We start from the raw sequence: 24,645 nt of genomic DNA, 5'->3' as shown, positions 1-24,645 counted from the left end.
CCACTGAAGGCCACTAAAGCCTTTTAAAGCCTCCCCAATTTTGTGGCGCCTTCCACAGATATTTCAGATATTTCACTCCCTCATCTGCTCCCTCATCTGAAATACCTTACAACCTGAATGTTGCACGTGATATTAGAAGCATGTGTATTTATCTGTTTACATTTCTGAGTTACTTAAGAAAGAGTATAAAAAGGAATGATATCACATCTTAGGAGTCATGTATCTCTAGCATCTAGGATAGTGATTCCGATCAATTACATGGTCAATAAATGTTGAATGAAGAGAATATTTGGGCAGTTGCACATTAGTTACCAAGTGAGACTTAAAAAAAAAAACAACTAACATTTATTTAATCCTAGCAATTACCCTATGAAATGGTTGTGCTGTGTTGTGCTGTGCTTAGTCACTTAGTCATGTTCAACTCTTTGCAATCCCATGGACTGCATCCTGTCAGGCTCCTCTGTTCATGGGGATTCTCTAGGCAAAAATACTGGAGTGGGTTGCCACGCCCTCCTCCAGGGGACTGTCCCAACCCAGGGATCAAACCCAGGGCCTCCTGCTTTGCTGGTGGGTCTCCTGCATTGCAGGTGGATTCTTTACCATTGGAGTCATTAGGGAAGCCCGATGAGACAGTTATTCTTCCCATTTCACAGGTGAAGAAACTAACATTCAGAAAGATCATTGCTTAGAAGCAGCGGGGCAAGGATGAGTGTTCAGAGCCATCTGCTTCCAAAGCTCCATCCTTTGTACACTCCACTCTCTCTGGGTCAACAAGCCTTCCTCCATACATTCCTTAGCACTGAATATCTGTCTCACATAAGAGTTACCAGTATACTCTCCATGGTGCCCTTACCTCACAAAAGATGGTAAGTTATTGAAGGCAGGGACCCTTGTAATTTTTATATTTTTATTTCCAGAGTGCCTTGTTCAGTGAATATCTGTGTATACTGAATTTAAGCAACACAGACTCAGAAGAGGTCTTGAGAGATCGAGAGTTTCCTGCCTCCAGAAAAGTTTATGTACATATCAGCTCTGGTGTGTGTCACTGAAGGACACTCAAGAGATAGATTCCATAAGCTTTCAATAATCCATGAGTTATCAACTTTTCTCCATCATTCACATTTAGTACATGGAAATTTTGGAGGTTTTATTTCAGCAGGTGGCATTTGTTACAAATGTTAGCTCAAAGAAGAAATATGAAATTTTACACTCCTAGTCTGCTTTTGTAAATCTCCAAATTAAAAAAAAAAAAAGAATGCTTAGTTTTGAGGCCATAGTGACATCCCTAGCTGGCAGCAAGAGTTAAGGAATAAGCATTTGATTAAGCACAAATTCTACTGACTAAAGGGTAACAGTTTCATCTGGTGTGAATTATGAGTCTAAAAATAATTAGATACAGTAAAATATTCTTAACTGTATAATTCTGAAAATTCTTTGAAGTGAAGTGAAATGAAGTCACTCAGTCGTGTCCGACTCTGTGCGACCCCATGGACAGTAGCCTACCAAGCTCCGCCATCCATGGGATTTTCCAGGCAAGAATACTGGAGTGGGCTGCCATTTCCTTCTCCAGGGGACCTTCCAACCCAGGGATCAAACCTGGGTCTCCTGCCTTGCAGACAGACGCTTTACCGTCTGAGCCACCAGAGACTTCTGTAATTCATTTCAGGAAAGGACAGGTCTCAGCCTCTGTAATGATTATCCTTTATTATTCTACTTATGATGTACAGAACTTCCAACAGAGATTCTAATTGATTAGATAGTGGATAATGGAAGTTACTCTGTATTTAAAAAATATATCTCACACTTCTGATAGTCACGCACCACCTTCAGTGTCCTATACCCAGACTGTGACAATCTGCCCTCCTCAGAATATCAGCTCTAAGGCCTGATTATTCTCTTGCCAAAGCAGGAAGAATAGTCTTTCCTCGTAAACAAAAGCAAGGAACAAAAAAACATGATCTCACTACATAATAATCCTGTAAAATGAAGGAAATAAAAATGTTTCTGTTACACCTCTGATTTAAAACAACAAAAGCAAAAACTAAAAAACTTGCAGTCTTTCTCTATGTTAAAATGCACAAAATAAAAGAGAAGACTCATGAATGTAAACATTAGATTCCTGGCGCTTGAATGTAAAAGATCATCTAATTCTGTCCTATTTTATAGGTGAGCAAAAGTCTGAAGAGATTAAGGGAGTCATCGAAGGCCACAGAGCTAATTAGAGTCAGTCAAGGACAGCAGAACAGGGGAATAAAGAACTAATAGTTACTGGTTCCAGGCAATATTATGTGTTTAACACATAGATCTCACATGATACCATCTCCAGGACATCCTTGATGGCAAGCAGCTCCCTCCACTTTGCAGAGGGAGAAACTGAATCTAGCAACATGGAGTAAAACTGGGATTTGAACCCATGTCTCTCTGCCTCCTGAGTCCGTGTCCTTTTCAGTGCAACCCTAACCCCAGAGCACAGGCATCTTGACTCACAGTCCAAGACTCTGGACAGAACCTCAAGCAGATGAAAAGAGGGCTCAATACAGGGTTTGCTTACATTGCCTAAAGTAAATTAAACATGCTCAAAAGCAAACTACAAGAAAACTGGAATGAATATGTAAGAAATTAGCAGAAGCAAGTACAGCCTACAAATTCAAGAATTACTTCCAGTTTCTTTACCTGTTTGTGAAGACTCCCAACTTCCCTCAAGGTCAACCTCATCCTAAACAAGAAGGGCAAGCAAAATGGATCCTGAGTTCATCAGGGGAAACTATTTGCCACATTAAAGTTTCCCTTATTACATTACATTATAAGACTTATATCCACACCTTTACTTTTGTATAGATAATATAGTGAAAAGAAATCCCATGTCCAAATTCTGACCATATGTATATAATTTAAGATACCATTAAATAACAAATAAGACAAATCCTATTTTAAGTATCATCTTAAAATACCATTTAAAATAAGAATCTAAAATTTAAGAAACTACCTATGATAGTCCATTGACTTATTTAAGGTAGTGTTGCATACAATAAAATTTTAGTAGAATAAAGTAGGTTTATTATCTCTTAAGGATATAAGATGATTTTTTCAAACGTATCAGTATGTTAAATATCCAGCTGATGAGTAGAAAGTTTTGATTAAATTGTTTCTACCTTACAAAAACTGAAATCTGTGGATTTTGCTTATTGATTCAGAACAGAACATTCTATTGCTAGATAGCTGAATAAGTAATAATTTCTGCCTTGGAAAAGCAAGGTGACAGACCAGGAACCAAATAATTATAACACAAAATGTGAATGATGCTATAACAGTGGCAGAAGGTGCCACTGGAGTGCAGAGAAGAGAACACTGGCTTATGCCCCAGGCAAATCAGGAAGGCTTCCTGGAGGAGACGACATTAGAATCAGAATTCCCTAGACAGAAGAAAGAGGGACACACTTCCCTTAGGTCTCTCTCCAGTATTTCCCTTTTCAAGATCTGGCTTCCTATCTGGCTAAGGGATCTTATTGCTACAGTAGAAGGGACATTAAAATGGTCAACTTTCATTTTAATGAGGAATTAGATGTTAGTGAAATCCCGTAGTTGTTTTCTTGCCGGTCATTAGAAAGGAGGTGAATAGCTCAAGACTACTACGGGATAAAGTTGGTAGATTAAAATGGTTTATATTATTGTCTGCTGTGACATCAAAATATTTTCAAAGGCCAAATTAAAAACAAATGTCTACATAGGAAGATGAAACAAAAAAGCTATTCTCCTACTACCCTACCCCACCCCAGATTTAAAACAATAAGAATTTCAAGAACTTTCTGAGGGTAGAAATAAGAAGAACAGAGAAAGGAGAGAAAAATAACATGGCGTCGTTATAGACTATTCTTCCAAAGTAAAGGCAAGACAATGAAGAGAAAAAAAACAGAACACGTGTATTACAACATATATCACCATAAGGCTGTGTCTGATGCTCTGGAGGGCTTCAACAAGTACTGTTCAGCCAAAAATCAATTGAAAAATCAGCATGATAACAGAGCATGAGTTGCCCTATAATAGCCTTAAGACCCCCAAGGCTATGCGAGCCCCTTTCATCTGCCACAGTGCGCTGACTCCAGGGGACCCTTACTTCCCCTCCCTGAGTACTGTGCCTGGCTGTATTTCTAACCTACTGCCTTACCCTCCCTTAGAAATGGGAGCTGACAGGACTGAGGATGTTCTAAAGTGGTTCTGGATAACTTTTTTTTCTGGTTTATTCTTTATGTTTTCTGGACATTTGCACTCAAATTCATCCCAGAATATCCTCTATTTCCACAATATTAAGGGGTCAGGCATAATCTCTTGAATAATCTAATAACAGACATAATAACAGTCTTGTGTTTTGAATGCCTTAACTAACCTACATGAAACTGCCCCTTAATAAAAATCAGAGTTCAGGCTTATGCAAATGTGGCATGTAAGCAATTCACAGCATTGTTATAAATATACATATATAGTTCATTCCAAGATTTCATCTCAATATTTCTTCAATCACTTCCTCACAATGTCTGGTTTGTTCAATTTATATTTCTACTTGGCATTTGGTGCAAACCCCCAAAGATAAGATACATCTGTCCCTTAGTCACAAATCTTGGCATTTTTACCTTAACTCAATTGTGAAATGATTGGTTGAAAAATTACCTTGCAGGATTTCCTCATAATAAAGCATTTTATTTCCAAACTTTTGAATGTGACATGAGATGGACCAACTCAGGAGTGACATATTAAAGCTTAAGGAGGACATATAAATACCCTGATCCCTGTGAGGGAAGGAAAAGCTAATTGGAAGTCAGCTTCCCTGTGATTATCAGCTTGTTTATGGGGAGGAGGACGCCTCTGAATGGCACTGTAAATTCATCCCTGATTATGGCGTTAAAACCAGAGCTCATTTCCACAAGCTCCCCCAAAGCCCCCACCCAATGCATTTTGTTTACTTACAAAGCGTTGTGCACTGTTTTCAGAGAATGACAGTTTCCCCTGCTTTGATTTTTATCCATTTTCAAGAAAAATTAATCAGTTGCACAAGCCAGTTGTCAGATTTCACTTCCCTCATGGCAGAAAGCACACATATTCATTGTCTGCTATAAGAATAAATTTTAGTAATTTTTCCCCATGTCAATATGAATATTAGACTGACCCAATTAATATGAAACGCTTCTATGCTGCTGGAACAGACAGTGCTCCAGAAAGAGCCATTTGCACAACCTGTTCATGATTATGGGCCATAAGGACACAAAGATGGCACACACATTTGTGGACCATCTGAATTCTTATACGGGAAGGGGAGGGGGAGAGGGAGCGCCATGACGTGAGCTTGACTGTCGTGGGTCATGTTTTTTAATCCGGAGTATTGGACATGTAACACAGCAACAAGAGCTGATCATTTTGTTTAATCACCTTTTGGATCTTTGCCAGATGGTCTCTATTGAGAGCGCTGCAAACAGAGAGAGAGGAACTGCATCTAACACGCCACCAGAGCTTTCCCGTAAATGTCTGAGAACTGATTCCAACAAGAATTTAGTCTCAGAGCAGAAAGGGATACATTTAAAAACTATGTGCATTAACTATACTTTTCCCCATAGAATCCTCACTTGGCATGAATAATTTACCCACTCTTATGCTAATGGGATCATGAAAGTATCCCTCGTCTTTAGTGCAGCTATTCTCAGCTTTCAGTAATTACCCCACCCAGTGAAAATAACATGGCTTCTGCATTGAATGGCCGACTAGTACCTGACAATTAGAAAGATCATGGCTGACAATGGACTGGTCCAGAACCCAGAGAACGCTTGTAGGCCAAAGAAAAGTACAAGCGCCAAGTAACGGTGGTCATGGGCGGAAAGGGGGAGGAGGGGGGCGGATGCATGGGCTGGAAAGTCGAAGAAAAGAGGAAAAGAAACATTTTCTATTGTCAAGCTTTTCTTTCTCTGACTTACTATCAAGATTTTACTTAAGCAAAAATCTGTTCTTTACGTTATTAAGTGTAAAGGCATTCACAACAAGATTCATTTTAAAGGAAAAAAAGAGACCATATCTAAGGAAAAGAACTAGAGTTATCTTTAAAGCACGTCTGCGTTAAGAATTTACTTAATCAGAATTTTAAAAAGTCTAAGTAGTGGAAAAGCCCCTACATTCTGATTTTTGAACTGAAAAAAGATTACCAAACCAAAAAAAAATAAATAAATAAAGAAGAAAAGAAAAGCAAAAAAGAAAACTCTCTTTCGACCTCTGTCCACAAAACTCCATGTTAGGTAGTTCACTGTGTAAAAATTATCAGGCTAAAACATCTGGGAAAGAAAGCTATGAAACAGCAGGGAACGTGGCTGGTTTATTGTTTATCTTTTGTTTATGAGGCAGTATTCAAGTTTAATTACTACTCTAAATTAAACTCTAACTGGCATCAGGAGACATCCCTTTACATGACTAAGTTAAAAAAAAAAATCTAGAAATCTCAACTCTGGGCTTTTCAAGTAAGTTGATACATATAGGAAGAAATTACTCAAAATTAACAGCAATTATAGAAAGCTTTTAAGCATTTATGGGCACCATTACATGCTCCTAGAGCATTTATTTATTAGAAGAGTTTAATTTTATTTCTAGCGGTTGCTATCCTAAAACATCTTAAGAAAATCAACAGAAATTATTTGGATGTTTGCTGATGATTAAGGATAGTATTCCTTTTGATTTTATTTGGGGAGCCAAAAAAGTATGAAAATGCAACATAAATATTCTATAATAAACAGCCTCTTCTGTGCCAATGTTCAATTCTCAATTACATTCTCAGTGAATTTTCTGATACAATTAGGAGGACAGGAAGGAAAAGAAATGTCACCATATTTATCATAACAGTAAGTGACCAGTTTTGGATGAACTTAGCTCTAGGAAAAATAAAAGTTAAAAGCAACTAGCAAAAGATTATGCCAGATGGCACCTGTCATATTGTATTTAGGGTTATTTTAAAGAGATTGCCGCCACTATGAAAACATTCCATTGACAGAGTTTTCCTAGACTGAATAAGAAATCCCAGTAGAACATATTCAGGACCCACTATAAGTGGGTTTGAGGGTTTCCCCCCATCTTTTAACTATGTAACTGGAATACTTGGTGGGGAAGAATACGATTTCATGCATTATATAATAATTCAACAGTGTAAGCCTGTGTTAGACTTTTGCTTACCTATAATCATTTACGTTAAATCTACAGTGGGTATTTTTAGATTTCAAAACCATGATTGCTAAAGAATTGCATAATGTCTAGTTATGGAATTTTAGTCTCATTGCCTGGATGATAGAGACATCAAAAGAGAGGTTTTATAGGTGGCAGAGTTAAGGGGAACTATGCTGGTTTGTACAGCCCTGTGTCTTCAAAGATGAGAGATGCATAGATGCTTAAATACTAATGGATTTAGGTTAAACTGGGTCTGGCAACAGTATGGTTAACGTGCGTGTGGTGTGCAGTGTGAGCTCAGCAGTTACTGGGCCAACTGTCTCGGTATTTCTGGGAATCCTGCCTATTCACAGTGCAGGGATTGTTCAATTGCTGCAAAATGTACAAAATGAATTTTACAAAAATGAATTGTAAGGAAGGCCCCATTACAACGATTTTACAGCAAAGATGTCAACATCAATTTTTCTTTCATGCCTAGCTAATGATTAAAACAGCATATTCCATTTGCCTAAGACAATTTATTTCATATTGGCACATCAAAATATTGAAATACAAAGTTATCTTTACTCTGCCCTTTTTATTCACTGCTGCTGAACCCATACCATTGTTCAAATCCGGAAAAAATAAAACAAACTTGGCACGAAATACTTAAAACAAAGGCTCATCAATATTCTCCAATTTGTCAACATCTCAATTACAGCACTGGAAAAAATGTAAATTTCATGTGCTCTAAACACTGAGGGGTCTATTCTCCTGCCAATTCACATGCGTAACTCCCATCAGCGTTAATGGGAGTTACACAAACCCATCAATAATAATAATACTTTGTACATATATTGTGCCTTTCATCTAAGGCTCTCAAAGTGCTCCAGGAACAAGGGGGATGCTTCCTAGTCTTTACTCTGGGCAAAACCCACAATGAAATACAAAGCAGCTTTTGACTCAGCAGGTACAGAATTAGGGACCCCACGCCTTATTATCAAGCCCCATTTTATTACTGATGGGAAGCCAGACACAAAGAGGGCCAGTTACTTCCCCAGAGACCCAGTCTGCACCCTAATTCTATCCCTGAAAAATAAAACAGACTTTTTTATTCATTCTCATGTGACTAACAAGATAAACTCCATTTGGCTGCTTTTAGCCAAAGAAATCGGAGTGAATGAAAGTCTGGTTCATATTTATGTAGTTTACTGCTAGGCATGTGCTGTGTGAAAGAGACAGTAAAGTCAGGTTTCACATTTTATCAAGTTTGTTTCTTACAATATTTTAAAAATTTGATTCCCCCCCCTCCTTTTGGTTTGCTGTACAAACACGGAGGAGGAAAAGATGACCTTTCACCTATGTAACTGTAGCTCTTTCCCTATCGAGTCATAAAATAATGAGATATTTTTAGGTTCCAAAGAAAAGGTTCATAGGAATCATTTTAGTAGAAATATTCCCCAAATCATAAAGCAACATAAATGCATGTATTGTTTTATAGCATATGGCTATTAAAGTTTAATTTAAAATGTGTATGAAAACATTGTCTTTAGTACAATTCATCCCTATTTTTTTCTGTTTATCATAATTTGTTTTGAAACTGAATCGTTTTACAGTTTTCCATATGCCTGTTGTGCTAATAAATTCTGAATAAGCAAGAAAACTCTTTTCTAAACTAAAAATCTTGGTTCCCAATGAAACATTTTAATACATTTAATATGAAGAACATAAATTTCCTTCTTAGGCTTTCCATTAAACGTCAACCCTAAGATTTAACCTAGGATAAGCATATGTGATTTCAGTCAATATCTCTGTTGACTTTGCCCTGAAGCAGATAATTAATCTTTCCCATAGAAAGCTACTCTGGACAATTTGGTGGGACAAAATATCTTGAAAACATATTTAAAAGACTAATATGGGCCACGAGTATGACAAAATACACTCAAGTCTGACCTTTGAAATTTAGAATCTTTGGTAAAATACAGAATATCTTTCAACCTGTGTTTCGGAGCCACTGATGTAGTCAGCCAGGTAGCAAATTCTCCATGCCCAGAGAGTCTCCATTTTCCAGGAATCAAAATGTTTTTTGTCCCTCACACTTTAATACAGTAAAATGACTGACTTCCTAGTACTCAAACACATAAGCTACCATGTCCATTCTTTAATCCCATGGAGATATGATTAAAGGAACAAAATCGTATGGGGATCAAATCCTTCAACATGGCATCAGTGGGTGTGGCTAACCACAACAGAGAGGTTTGTGCGTATGGTTTTTAGCCAACTATATCGGTCTCAGTGCTTTTCTCTTCCCTAACAAAAACAAAAGCAAAAACAAGCCAGCAAAATTAACCAAAATGATAAAACTCTGCCTTGGCCGTGGCCGCAACTATTCAGCGTTCCAAATCCCAGGGTCGTCCTTCCCTGCCTCCCCTTCTCCCTGGCCCTCTCCTGCCATCTCGCTGGCCATAACTCAACCAACCCAACTGAACCAGTCAGTTTTAAATTTCAGTTGGGACCTTGGTGACCTGTTAATGAATCTACAGAGAGGAGAAAAACTCACAGTGTTGAGTTATGCCTGGTGTTGCTAGCTGACTTGGAGTCAGAAATGCTTGAAGCGTTAACGTAATTGCAAGAATGTGAAAAATGAAGCGCTGGGCTCCTGAGCAAAGTGAAAGGTCAAAGCGAGCCTCACACACAACAAGTCTTTGGAAGATAGCCTCATTAGACCATTAAGTCTGCTTCTCCTTTCCCCTTCTCTTGTACCATGTTTAAGGTGTTTTGTTTTTATTAATAGATACATTTCCCCCTTTGTGGCACCATGATTTGAGGTGGTGGGAGGAGAGGAGTCTTAGAAAGCTTTTCAGATTTAACCACACTGAGAAGTCTTTCTCCAAGACATAGAAACACAATTAAAGCCACTGCATTACAGATTCACTGAATTTATATACATTTCATCTTCAAAATTCTTTATAGTTTAGTTCTGTTACATACAACCAAAGTGATCTAATAAAAAACAGTACAGAAAGCTTAAATAGACACAGTTCACCAGTTCTTTCACAATTTACCATCTGACAGTATTCATCTCTGTGTTAGTTGCAGCTTGCTTAAACCTAGATTCTAAGTTGGACCTATTCACAGCTTAACAACATCCTAGAAGGGACACTTTTCTAAACTCTTCCAGAATACTAGGAATCCAAAATCTATGACCACGAACTTGGAAATATAAAGGCACTCACCCTACATCAACCATAGTTTTTTAAATGGCATATATGACTACAGCTCAAGCTGTTAAACTGTCCTCCACTTGGAAGACTGTCTAATGCTTAAATATTGTGACCATAAACACAGTCATAATAGAGATGAAATAGACCTAGGAGATCAGACACCATCTAATGTAAAATATTAAAAAGTAAAATCTATATACTTTCCTGGCCCACGTTCAATAATGCATCTTCTTTTAAATAATAATTTTAGCCATAGAAGAGTCAACCCTATCAATATATAATTGCTCTCTGTGCAATAGGTGAGCCTTAAATGGTAAAATTTATTTTAAATGACTCTAGGCTTTCTTGTCATCTGTAGTTGATGTCCCCCTTGCCTTCTGATTATTTGAATTTTTACAATTTGTGACAAAAGTCTCACCATGGCAGCTGAATAGAAATGGGGACAAATCTAAGAATTTCAAAATCCAGCTTCCCAAAATACAATTCCATATAAAATTTCCATGGCACTTTGGAACTAATAAGAACAGATTTTTGCATCATGTGTGGTTTACAGGCATCATTGCTTGATTATAGAAAACCCTTAGAGTTGATTTACAAATAAAATATCCCATTTATAGTATAACTCAACCTACTGCATCACAGAAGCAAAGATCTGTCATTCTATTTGCTTACACCCGGGAGTAAAGAGTAGATAACCAAATTTGTCAAAGAATTGGCAGAACTAATCGATTGTTATTGTAATGCTTGCTTAAAGATTAGACAACTCTTTTTATTTTGTTTTGTTTTTGGTGAGGAATACAAGTTAAGGGAAGGAAATACTGTCTCCCTAAATAGCAGCCATTTATACTCCCTAACCTGCCACGCTCCTGTTTACAGTGAGGCTGATGTACCAATATAAAATACTGATGTTATTTCAGTCATGCCCACTTTGCACAAGGAAAATCCTTGACTTTTTACCTTGCTCACTGCTGTTGTCTCCACTCTGGGACGCATGGCCCCCACTGGAGGGCCCTGGGGTGCCTGCTGAATGGGTGGAAGTTGCATCATCGTGGTCTCGCCAAGATGCAGGATTCTGATGTCAGGAGGCCAAGGAATTTTTCCACAGTGACCATTTCAGCCATAAATGACGAACCAAGGGGAAAGGTACAGAGAGAGGCAAAAAACATGTACATATTAGTATTTGCAGAACTAGGCATATACAGATGCCATGTTACAGTACGTTGTCTTTTCAGCAATAGGTACCAAAAGGAAAAAAGATGCAGTAGAATCATGATGGAGTGGTAGTTATGTCAGTGTACATATTTGTTAAAACCAATTGAAACAGATGCCTTAAAATGGATGCATTTTATTATATACAAATTATACTTTAATAAAGTGAATTTTTAAAGTTAGAAAAAAATAGCCTCCTTAAAAATCTAAAAGTTTGCTCTTTAATTAATTATGGCACGCTCTTCCAAGAAATAGGTCCCAATGCTCTTGGATACCAAACACTTCAGAATATTAACACATCTACAAAACTCAACAACTGCCTTAAAAATTCAGATTGGAGAATGTATGGGACAGCCCTTCACATCAAATGCATTGCCCTAAAAAGGCCTGAATTAACTCTCAAAATTATTGTCAACTGATTATATCATTAACAAAGACAATAATATTAATCATTGCATCAATACCTTCCTTGCTGTTTAATGTGCACAAACGACAATCAGAAAATGAAACAGCTATGAACTGTGATCCACCTAATAAATTGGAGAGGACTTCCTTTAGAGCTGCATGGAAGGTTTAAAGTCACAGAGCAGTGCTTTTTCCTGAAAGAACTGCTCATTTTAAAGGACGTGTAAGGTAAGCCGAGAGTTATAGTTCATGCTACTTTGCTGAGTATATTCTTCTCCTGTTCCTCCTCCCCTTTCCTGATCAGTCCCAATACCCTGCTGTCGCTTAAAGGAAAACAGGAATTCTAATGTACAGGAAGGACTTTATCAGCACCACATGAAGGCAGGCAAGAGATGGAATTTCCTCTGGCAGAAACAGAGAGTAGGAACAGCATATGAAACAGACCAGCCTTAAGGTCAGAGTTGTACACTTGTCACCTGTATGCGATAACTTCGACTAAGCCCACAGATCTACTGGCAAGGAAATCTGTTGGGGGTAGGGGTGGGGGTGCAGTACTTTGAGAGCAAAATAAAAAGCCTCATCAGTCCCTCAAAGTACACTATTTCTTACAAGAATTGGTTATTAAGGACTCAGACAGACTGACATGTCTTTAGGCAACATGCTAACATCTCGACCACTTGAAGACAATCTTGCCGTGTTGTCATTATACGTATTTTACCCAGAAAAAAAGTCAGTCTATCATTTTCTCAACCTCAACCCTATGATGTACAAATAGAACATAAAACTTCACCAAAATAAAGTCAAGAAACCAAAGAGAGAAAAAAATAAGGAACTATTATCATTTGGAGCAGCAACAACAACAAAAAATCTGTTTGCCTCTATAGATCTGTCTCAAACCACTGTAAATTAACATTTAGCATTTTTGATAGATGGTGAAATGTCCCAAATTTCTAGAGATTAATAACATCTCTATCGAATAATGCTGTTGGCACCGCTGTCAGGCAAGCCACTGATTCAAAGGCAAAACCTTAAGCAGAAACTCTGTGACTGTAAGTACTGCACATGTATATATATATCTAAAGTAAAGATACATTTTTGAAAGTATTGATAGATTTGGGAACAAAGTTGAACAGAATAAAACAAAAACCAGGGTTCTGCTGCCTGCATGAAGACAAAGTCATGTCTGTGATTTTCTTATCTAAGTTCGAAACTCTTCCAATAGTTTCTAGCTAAAAGCAAGCAGAATGCAGGGGCTCTTCAAGCTTTGCAGACTCTTCGAGTCAGCTGTTTGCTGGATGGTAATCAGATAAAAAGCTAGAAGAATTACAAGAAAAAAAACAATAGCATGGCATGAGTTTAGTCTTGCAACAACACTGGCTAGAGCCTTCTTTTAGAAACTGCAATAATAGTCACCTAAGCTAAACTTTTCAGTTAAACTTTGCATCACTAAAACAGCAAGTGAATTTTATGTGAATTTTAAGCACTGCATGCTTTTTATTAAGCTGGTGGCTATAAAAGCTCCTTACCCCTCAAGAAAATTACAATAATTAACTACTAACACCTCAACTATGTTTTAAGGCAAATGTCATCTAACAGGTATTTTATAATCATTCAAATGAAGCTCCAGCGAGTCTTTCTGTTTGGACATGAGAGTGATTTCAAGGGATCACTCAGAAGGACTTCTTGCAATGGAAAGCACTGTCTTGTCCTCATCAGTCAAACCCGTACTGAGTTTTAAAGTCAGGCCTCACAAGTTTACAACTCGGTTGATTTCCTTCCCTGGTTTTTTGGAGGAGGCGGTCTCTAAATTAAAGGGGTGAGAGATAAGCCACATAAGCAAATAATACTTTTAGAGCAGCTGGGTCTTGGATTTTCAGCTCAGTCCTGAAGTTTGCTCAAGTTCACTTTCACTATCTAACCCACCATGCCCCTATTTCTTTCCCCTTACCTTCCTCACATCCTCAAAGAGGCTGTCCTAAAGTGTCACAAGGTGCTTATCTCCATAGTATGTTTCAAGTATTATGATCTACTTTGCAAGACTGACACAAACTAGTACCAGGATATTCATCTAACTTGGAAATAGGAAAAACAGCTGAATCCCTCTGGGGTTTGAAAGTTGAAGAGTTACCCCCAAGTTGTCTGTATTCAGCTACACCACAGTGATGTGATCAAATACAAATATAAATATTGATAATCTGGTCAATAAAAAGTGCTGCCTCCTTGATCACAAAACACTGGAAGCAACATGGACAGCTACAAGATAGTCCTTTACACATAAGATTGGTTTGTTCTTAGACTGAAGTATTTGTTTGTATCACAACTCCGTTCTTCTTCTTTCCCCTCCCTAGATAGTTTCCAAGTTTACATCCTTCAAGAATAACTGCTTGGCTTTCTGCCAAATTATATGCAGAAGTTTAGTGAATCTTGAAACCAAAGTGGCATATGAAAGCATGTAAAACACATGACGTACTTAGAAAAATAAAGAGAAACGCTCTCTGTGTGTATGTGTGTGGGTGAGGAGTCAGGTAGGTGCATTCCACAATATATGTCCTGCTCTTCAGCCCCAGGTATCATGAAGACATTCGAGGGCAAGGAAGAGACATGTTTCTATTCTCAGGAGCTTTCATAATTAGGAGTCAAATACAGTACTCTTCTTGCTCTTACGTAATTGCATTAAAGAGCAGTGTTAGCAGGAGAAAAGCAGTGAATACTGAGTGGAGCACAATGGAAGGAGATGGAAAATAGATACAAGAAGCTAGGTCTCCAGGGGCAGTATTTTCTATTTGCTGGGCTACAGACTCACAGCTGATAATGCAAGTTGTAATTAATATAAAAGCAGGAGACAAGATGGGGAGAGCTTGTAGAAGCAGGGCCACAAGAGATCATTCTGCAGCTCTCCTCTGTTTCTCATTTACACACAGCTCTCCCTAGAAAACACAATTCTGCCAGTGTTTCCTCCCTTGAAAGTTAAAAAAAAAAAAATTGATTTAGCACCATCATTGAATTTTGCTAAATCTAGGAAAGAGCATAGAGTGGACAGGCATCTCTGGGCAGAAAAAGCAAATCCTCCATGCACCTCTTTTGTTGAGGCTGTAGAGATGGTGGACATTATAATGTTTTACACCAGTGTGGCCCTTCTGGGGGAGACCTGCCGATAGAATACTATTTAATAATTCCCAGCGAACTGGTGGTATTTCCCTGTTGAAATGATTCCACCCAGCTCACGGTTCTTCCGTTGAAAAAGACAGTGAAGTAAAACGTGTTAAGTGTTTCTGAATAAATACAAAACTGAATGGGGAAGTAAAAAGTATTAGGTTTCCAGGAGTTAAAAAAAGAAGCCACACCACACACAAGTTCGACCTCAGATCATCTGAAACTCGTCTTAAGACTCCAGACGAAGAGGTGACGCAATGGATGTGGTGTAGGAGAAAGAATCCTAGATTGGAATTAAGACTCGAGGGTGCCACCTCCGACTGTCATATGACCTCAGGTGATGCACTTCATTTCCCTGGAACAGGTTTCCTTTCTCTCTTTAAAATTAAGAAGTCAGACAAAATAATCCCCAAGGTCACTTCCACTTCTTATTTCTATTATTAAAAAAAAACTTTAAGCATTTGATTTTCTAGAACCCACAAGACTAAAACACAATATAGAACACCAAGCCCAAAGTAATGCGAGAACTTGGAAAATACTGTAAAGTAATTCAGAATATGTGTTTGTAGGTAGAAAGTAAGAATAAACATATATAAAGATATTTAATCAGTACATGGAGCATGCAAAACTAATTTGACTAGAGATGTTCAAATGACAAAGTCAAGATATGCTCGCATCAGTACACATGATTAATGTAACGGACAGATTTCCTATGACTTTAAGATGTTTTCACATCTTAACATTGCGCGAAAATCATTTTTAAAAATAAGAGGAAGACTCCCATCATGAGGTAGTCAAACCTACAAAAGTTCAAGACGTTAATTGTGCAATTTGAAAAAAATGTTGGAATTTCAATTTCGTTATTCCAAAGTTGACATAAGAACTCAGGAGAACTGTGTGTGCTTTCAGAAGGTGGACTCACTCTTTAAAAATGTAAATAGAACCGGGGTCTTTCCCACATCTCCCTGCTTCTACCCTCTATTAAGCTTTGAGAATTAATACGTGAGAAACTCTCATGGAAATGGCAAACACTCTTTGCAAATGATTCCTCCTCTGGTGGAGCAACTTTTAGCGAAGATAGAAATTTCTTATACTATTAGTGTACTATCATGTTATAAAATATCTCCTGTAGTTTTGAAATGGAATATTGTATAGAATGTTAAGCCCGAAAAAAAACCGAGAAAATGAATTTTTAAAATATCAAACTTTTCATCTGATTGTGGATATCTGCTGTTGTCAAGTGCACTTTTGTTTAATTTTATCTCATTGCAGTTACTCTGAAAGCATACTCCAACCGCACAACCTACATGATTTCACTAACATAATTATTCTCAATGGGAAATTAACAGAAAAGCCATCAACCAGCAGAAACTACACAACAACAGAAAACTCATGCCCCTGGCCCCTGGCCAGGTCTCCTTGAGTTGGTGGACACGGCTCAGAGGTGGGACCTTCCTGAAACAGGTCCCCCAAGAATTTGGATAACATACCGTGAGGTGTAATCTTACATCAGAACATAAGAAATTGTCTGATAAAACAAATCATTCATATTATTAATGTTATTTTCACATCCCAATGTCTCCTCTTTTATATTCTATAGACCAATCACTTAGACTGCTCTTTCTCCTCACTGCCCATTCCCTGCTGATTTTTCAGACACTTGCCTGCATTCTGTCAGGAACAAGGTTCAGGGGACTCTCCCCTTTGACTTAACTCAATTTTTAAAAACTGTGTAGACATAAATAAATTTGACATATTCAGAGATGTGAAAGAAAACAACAGCATATCTTCACTTAAATTACAGCTTTCAAAATAAAAATTTAAATAATTTTTCTTTTATTACTCAGCTTATCAGAGCCAGTCAATTTTTAGGTACCTGCCATTAATTTTTAGTAGATACAATTTTATTTTCTTCCCTATATTTAATTCATCCAAAAAACAAATACAATGCAATTTCTTAAGCACATTATAGAAATAACTATATAACTATGTACCTTCAGGCCAATAGAGCTTAGGTCAGAGAATGTATTTCAAAAACAAATATAATCCATTTATCTAAACTTGATCTAAAGATATGTAGTATCTTTATATGTAAATAGAAAGATATATTTCATTTGTCTGCACTCGATCTAAAGACTTGATGTAAAATTATGTAAAGTAGATAATGTGGACATCACCTATTATTCAGAAACAATCCAGACTAGGAAAACATGATCATGCCATAACAGTTTTCAAGTTGAAACTTTTTTTTTCAAGAATTGGTTTCTCAACAAGTTTATTTTAAAAAATAAATAAATTTGAATGTCTAGGAAACTTAACAAGAACTGCAGATGGAAAATGGAGTTCTATTTCTTTTCACCATTATATTTTTCTCCCCAATATTCCAAAGAATACTATAACCGTTACAGGTAGCTGTTTCCTACCTATAACAATTACTCTTATATGATAATAAAAGTATAAGATGAAATCTTTATAATATTAAAAATATTAGCAAGCATTCACTATGAATCTCCTAAACATGATAAAATTGTAGCCCATGTTGCAACTTTTATTTTCTATTCAATTCCAAACTTTTTTTATTAGTATGCCCATCATGTAAGTGTCAATGGGAAACGAACAAATGAATTTAATGTATGGAAGGTAAGACATTATGGTGGTCTTCCATTCATGCATCTATGTTACATCAAATTATTTATAGAATATTATAGAATGTGAAATCAACATGACAACAACCTTGTTCACTAGGCAAGAGTATGTAACTCATTTTTAAAAGTTGGCCTCAAATACTTGCTTTTAAGATATTTATATCAATTAATTTTATATATTTCTATTTTTAAAAATTTTAATAAGAAAATCAAAAGCTATTTTGGTGCCTAATACTTTGCTCCTGACGCTTCTGTCTTTGCTTCCCACTACTCGGAATCACACACTTACTCTTTCTTTTCTCTTTCATTCTCTCTCTCCCTGCTTGCTCCTTCCTTAAACACACACACACACACCCTCACACAAAGTAGCTTGATACCACTTAATAAGGATAGAGGTGTATGTGTTTTGGGGGTGTCAAACAGCTGTCACAAACTGTCACCTCCAGAAGAGAAACCTTGGCACACAACAAATTAAACTACACTTCTTTTTTAGCTGTCATTATTCATAGCCAATAAGTTGAAATGTTCTGAGCATTTCATGTGCAAATAAAACCACGAGGAAGCCAGTAGATCAGAATAGTGGGCCAGCAGATAAAAAAGAGAAAACAACACGCTGTCTCAGTCCTTCTGAAGTGGCTCATCATCACCCCTGCACCAGCATGCACCAAATGAGATCCAGCCTGGGGCGATGTATTAAATATGCATATCAAAGCAAATGAAAAAGTAAACCTGGAGATTCAAATTGGATACATTTACATGCTGAAAATGTCCCACTCATACCACTTTTCAGGTAGTGGGTCTGAGGAGGTATGTCCACTTTTTTGTGGCTGGGGGGAGTTGAGGGAGGAGGAATAGCCTGCAGAAGACACTGAACATAAGAGGATTACTCTGTAGGGAAAGACTTGGGAAAGAATACATTCCGTACACTTAAGGTGTCAAAGTACCAAAAAGGGTAAAAAAAAAAAACTCTCCAAGGTTTTCTCTCATCTCCTACATAAAATTCAAATCTGTGGCAAACTTCACCATTTCCCACTCGGATTGCTGGTGGAACAAATTATTGCTTCCTTTGCAAACAAATAGCAGGGGGGCTAAAGTAAAAATGTTATAGTTCAGACTCTAGGAAATAAAAGGCTCTAAATTATGATGCCCAATGAGGTGGTAAGCCCTCATGGGTTCAAAATAAATCAGTTGTCATATTTACTTGATTGGGGGCCTCTAAGAGAGGCAACAAATGTTACAGTTGATTCTTTTATTCAAAGATGATGACTGTTGCATTATTAAAGCACTATCTTCTTAGGTATAACTTCTTTCCTGAGTATAATTTAATATTCCAAATAGTACCATAAACTGGCATTGTTGATCAGCCAATTCTATAAACAGCCTAGTCTATCCTATCTCTTCTATATAAATATCAGCATGCTCTAGTTCCATATATCCACTTGAAAAAACAATTCCAAGAAACTATTCTAGAAAACCAAGTAGTCAAGACCCCTATAAATGACATGAGAAAAGCTTTTGCTACAGAAAACTGTGAACTTTTCATCCTACAAACCATGTAACTAGATGCCTTCCCAGTCCCCCCAATAGTGCAAAATGCACATGAATTTAGAAACAGGAAGCAATGAAAATAAACAAGTAAATGACAACAACAAATACTTTGAAGGCAGTGTCATGCCCTGCCGACCACAACCACACAGCATATAGCTAGATATCAGCAAATAAACTTGCCATAGCTGCTTGTTGCACCCACTTGATTTCAGTGAATATACTTAATATACAAAAGAGCTCCCCAACATTTCCCTCCCAGTGATGGAAAAAGCCAAGAGTAAAGACAGGCATGGGAGCCTTCAACACCACAGTATTTATTCTGTCTCAGAACTGGACATCGGGACTGACGTTTTCTTTTTTTTTAATAGAAACTTCTGTCCTTAGGCTATATGGCTTTCCATAGAGCACAAAGGCTACTCATTAAAATCTGTGACTGTATATTTTCAAAACTTTTGGAGAAGAAAGGGGAGAAACTTATTCTCAAGGTATCTCAACTCATTCCTCTTACCACCTAGGAGTGGGGGGTGATGGTGGTGAAACCAACTACCTTCAAGCCTTGACGCCCATTTAACTCCATGGAGTGCTAAATTAATATTTCAGCCATCAAGTTAGCAGACTATAGCCTGTATCATTCAGGTTGTGAGTTCAATTGACTGTAATCTATGGACACCCTGTCCCCCACCCCCAGGCTTGAGTTCCTATAAATAAACTGCTGTTCACACCCACTCTTTAACCTCTCCACTCTTGCCTTTCCTACCAGCTGCAATTTTTCTTCTCTTTGCTTCTTTTTCAAATTTTCAGTCTCACTACATATGCTTTTTTTTTTTTTTAAGCATCAGACTCACTAGATCAGTTCCAAAATAGGATTAAAAACAGAGAGAATAGAAAGAAATCTCCGTTCCCAGCCTGACACACATGGGTCCCTCCTTACTATACTCTCCATTCTCATTCACCAACTCTTTTAAGTGTTAAAATTCAACCACTAACCTATGTTTACTCAATCACAATTCCCTTCAGCTTTCTGTAATACATTGTTAATATTTGTTTCATCAAGGTTACTGCCTTTTATTACCAAGATGCTTCAGGCACTTGGCAGTAAGTTCATACACTGACAATAAGTTTCTATACAGCATAAGCTCAGAAAACTAGAATGGGTTCACTCCTTTTATTTCAAATGCAATGCAAGATTTACAATAATTTTCAGAATTGCCATCTCTGCGAGAAACTGAGAAATCAATCAGTCTTTGCTCCCCAATTCTCTCCCATCCTGTCCAGTTAACTTTCCTGCCTCCTTCTCTCCCTGCTGCACTGATTACAGAATTGAGAAAGCAGAAAAGGCAGTGGTCACCGTAGCAAGCAGACAATTTGCTAACACTCAAGTTACCAAATCCAGGAAACTTTACACATTAGAAGCACAAATCACTCTATCAACTTGCTGTTTTGTTTTTTTTTTTAAATTCTCAACATAAATAAGGAAGGGGTCCAAGAAAAGGGAAATACAGATGAAAGGTGTGGAAGAAGTAGTGAGAAAGGGAGGAAAAGACTCCCAGAGAGACCAAATTTTTTATTTTAAAAAAGAAACCTCAGTCAGTGCAGCTAGAGGTTGCAACAAAATTTTCAAAACTGCTGTGCCCAGTGGTCTTAAAAGAATGCCAAAAGCTCACAGACTTACATGGTCTGCGAGATTTGTGGAGGAGCCTGAAAGTTCTTCGTGATCCGACTTGGAGCTGCCGTCTCTTTCATCAATGACGAGGTCTATAGGCATCTTCCCCTTCAAACAGCTGATGTACCGGTGGCAGAAGTTATCACACAGTTCATGGACCTAGAAGGAGGTCATGGTGGAGGGTTCAGCTTGTGTTGTTGTTGTTGTGGTCATGGTTTTGTTTCATTTTTTTAAGGGGAAAAAATACCAGGTTGCAAGGTTACATGTGGAAAGAGCAACAGTGCCATGTCTTCCAAACTAACTCTAATTAATGGGTGTAATAGTTGAAGGCAAGGAAACAATAGAGCAATTGTTGTACCAGATATTATTCTCCAGAGACTTCCCTGAGCAACAAGTTACAATAAAGGGAACAGAAACAGGACTGGAAATAACTGGGTTCAGGTTGGGACTCCTTGGGGGGAAAATCCGATTTGATGATAACATCAAAACGTAAGGATGCAGGAACTGAGAACAGCATTAGCATTTGCGATTCAATAAGCTAGGAATTTTGTATGTTTCCAGGAGAAAATGATTGAGCTGCAGAGCTATGTAAAGACACCCTAGCCAGAATGATTCCCTCTGCTAGCACCTAATGCATGCCCTGGGCCTAATAGAGACGCAAGCAGGCTGAATGTCCAGTAACACAAATGGTTTGCTGCATTTCAAAATAATCCTCAATGCCTGGGGGAAAATAAAGGGGGTGGGGGAGGCGGCTACTTTAAAAGGCAGGGTTGTCTTAATTCACCCATCCTCCGAGCCCCTAGGTTTGAAGAGCAATTTGAGGGAAGGACTAGGTAACAAGTTGCTCAAAATCTCTCCAGGTGCTCAGACTGGAGGTTTGTTAAAAAACACTCCCAACTCCACCAGGAGAGGGAAGTGACTAAATCAAAGTGGGGAGTGTCGTTTCCTGCTTACCTTTTCTAACTCCAAAAGGTGAAACCTTAGTACTTGTATTGCTTGTATCATCTGGAAGAAAAGTTTTTAGAGTGTGGAGTTAAGGCTCTGTGACTGCTGCCACTCGGAAATTCCTAGTGGGGGGATGGTGAGGGGATTGGGTTGGGGAGAAGACGCAGGCAAGTGGCCAGGCAAAACCCACACATCAAGAAATCGTCAGGAAAACCAAGTGATTACTGATCATCTCTGCCTCATTGGCTACGGGGTTGACTCAACCTATGCCAAGGCATTTAGTATCTTTGCTCCTCACGTGTACTGAGCTGTCTGCAAGGGCTGCCTTCCTAAGGACAGGCCTTTTTCCTCCTGAGTCCTGTTTAACTGTCCCCTCTCTCGACCTCAGGCCAACTTAAAAAAAGAAGAAGAAAAAGAAAAAGAAGAGAGAAAGAAAGGAAGAAAAAAAGTCGTTTCTCTAGAGAGAGAAAGCTTTTTAGAACAGCACACCCTGCGAAATCCCTCCTTACTAAAGAAGGAAATACTCCAGATGAATGGCGAGGCAGGGCCTTTGAAAGCGGATTTAAGTACTTTTAATATTGAAATTGTGCAAATTAGCAAAAGAATCGCACCTAAAAGTGGCCTGCGCTGGTCTGCCCCTCGCCCCCCTTCCCCGCCCACCTCCCGGCCCGCCCTCCGCCGCGCAGGCGGTTACTTCCTTCGGGTAAGCTGCCCCGGGCTCGGCCGCCTGCCCCGGCAAACAGAGGAAATAACTCACTTCTCGTCGCCTAGCTCCCGGGGCCGAGACCTGGGGCGCATCCCCTGCTCTCGCGCTCGGCGCCGCGTCCCCGCTCGCTGCCTCCCAGGGGCTCCGCGCGCCCTGACGTCCAACCCACCCCTCCCTGCCAGCTCCCCGGCGGGGGCGCTAAGCTGTTCCCTTCCTCCCCGTCGCTCTGCTTCAGAAAGAGGGCTCTGCTCAAACTCCCCAGAGCTCCGTGGGGGAAAAGCGGGTGCTTCTGGGCAGGGAGGGGGCCCAGGTTGGGGACAGGCGAGCCACAGTGAGCCTTACCAAATTGTCCAGCTCTGGATTTGAGGAAAAAAGTGGCTTTTCGGCGCGAACCTATAGGAAGCAGGGGAAAGTCAGCATGAATTATCACTCCATTTTAAAAGGAAAAAAACCCTTGTCACCGACTAAATTGTCGTGTGCGAGTGGGGATGGCGGAGGGGCAGTGGCGGAGAAAAGAGGCGCTTTGGTAAAATACATGAAAAAAAAAAAAAAAAAACCCAGTAGGGACGGTTGAAAAGGAATCTGGACCTTCGGATCCTGGCCCCATGAAGGGGTACCTGAAACCGCCGAGCTGGAGCCGAGATCTCAGGGCGGTTCTCTGGGCCCGGGTACCCGCTTATCCTGCCGTCCACGGGGCTGGGTTTTGCAGCCTCTCTCACCTCCGCGCCGGCGCCGACAGCCCCGAGAGGCGCCCAGCTTCCTTCCCTCCCGGGCACTCTCGGGGGCCCTCAAAGCCCCTATCCCCAATTCTTGTTCAAGTAGCTGCAGGCGGGGGAAAAGGCCAAGCCCCAGATTAGGAGCAGGTCAACTTTAATTCGAGGGTCGAGCCCCTGTATTCCTGGCTGGGGGGAAAAACAAACACCCATATTTATCTCCTCTTCCAATTCGCCTCCAGGCTCAAGGATGGGGAGGAGGCGCAGAGCGCGGACTGGGCCGGAGGTACAGATCGGGTGTCCCAGCCTCTTCCTCCTCTTTCAAGTAAAGCTCGAGGAAAGGGGAGGGGGGAGTGGGGGGCTGCAGGAGGGCTAGTGGGTCAAGAAGGTTGGACCTGCTTGGCGAAGACCGCGATGTCCTCGTTGAAAGAGTCGGAGGAGCAGACGTCTCCGCCGGCCACTCCGGGTTCCCGCGGAGTGCAGGTCGCCAGCTCGCACTTCTCAAAGACCAGAGCTAACAGAGGAAACAACGGGTGCCTAACGGGCAGCGCCACGCAGAGACACACACACGGAGACGGGGTGCAGAGGGGAAAGGAGCAAGAACTGTAATCAACAAGTTTGGAGGGTTCGGATTCCTTCCTTACTACCACAGACACGCATCACACTTTACAACCCTTCCTTCAGGCAGCCGAGCCTGGGCCAGAAACAGAAAGGAGAAACGGCCGGGCCCTTTCCCTCAGCTCAGGACTCCCTCAGATGTGGTGGGAGAGGCCCCTGGCCACTTTTAGCCCTCCGAGTATAAACAGTCTCGGTTCGAACGTAAGGAAGCATCCAGGAAGCTGAGGCAGTCTGGAGCCCGGAATTGAACCAGACCCACTCCCCACTCTACAGAGGCCGTCCAACCAACCCCTGAGAGCCAGCCCTGACCTCCCAAGAGAGGAACAGTCGGTGAAATCCAAGATTGCTTTAACTTCTGCATAGGGGAAGTCACAGGAGGCCCAAGGCTCACCTACAACCGCCGCCTCCCTCACCAGTGATGTTTCCTCAATCTAACCTCTCCACCCCATCGCCTTATGAACTTGTTTGGTCCACTTCTAGTGAAAGCCTGTATGTGGGGGCCAGTTACATGTGGTACACGCAGAAGAGCTTCCTTCCCAAGACCACACTTCTCCAGCAGGCAAAAATAAATAAATCGAGCGTTATAACTTGGAAGTGAGCGTGTGCGTCTGCCCTTTGTGTTCCTCCGGGCGGTTTAGCTACACTT

General features: G+C 39.7%; 1 protein-coding gene across 6 annotated transcripts in view; it reads right to left on the bottom strand.

Annotated features, from left to right (window-relative positions):
* Positions 1-24,645, bottom strand: part of MEIS2 (Meis homeobox 2) — a 226,354-nt gene that overhangs the window by 194,026 nt on the left and 7,683 nt on the right. For 4 of the 6 annotated variants that reach the window (XM_040226974.1, XM_040226976.1, XM_040226975.1 and 1 more), the window contains exons 3-7: positions 23,777-23,918; positions 23,011-23,061; positions 21,972-22,022; positions 21,027-21,176; positions 11,352-11,466 (exon numbers count right to left, since the gene is read on the bottom strand). In XM_040226974.1, coding sequence (XP_040082908.1) covers positions 11,352-11,466; positions 21,027-21,176; positions 21,972-22,022; positions 23,011-23,061; positions 23,777-23,918 — 509 coding nt within the window. The remainder of the gene's footprint in view (positions 1-11,351; positions 11,467-21,026; positions 21,177-21,971; positions 22,023-23,010; positions 23,062-23,776; positions 23,919-24,645) is intronic. The other 2 variants (XM_040226979.1, XM_040226978.1) reach the window with 1 other exon arrangement.

The sequence above is a fragment of the Oryx dammah genome, unplaced genomic scaffold (assembly GCF_014754425.2).
Source record: "Oryx dammah isolate SB20612 unplaced genomic scaffold, SCBI_Odam_1.1 HiC_scaffold_26, whole genome shotgun sequence".
NCBI classification, from domain to species: Eukaryota; Metazoa; Chordata; class Mammalia; order Artiodactyla; family Bovidae; genus Oryx; species Oryx dammah.
The sequence above is the reverse complement of the archived record's forward strand: the minus strand, read 5'-3'. Positions and strand labels throughout refer to the sequence as shown.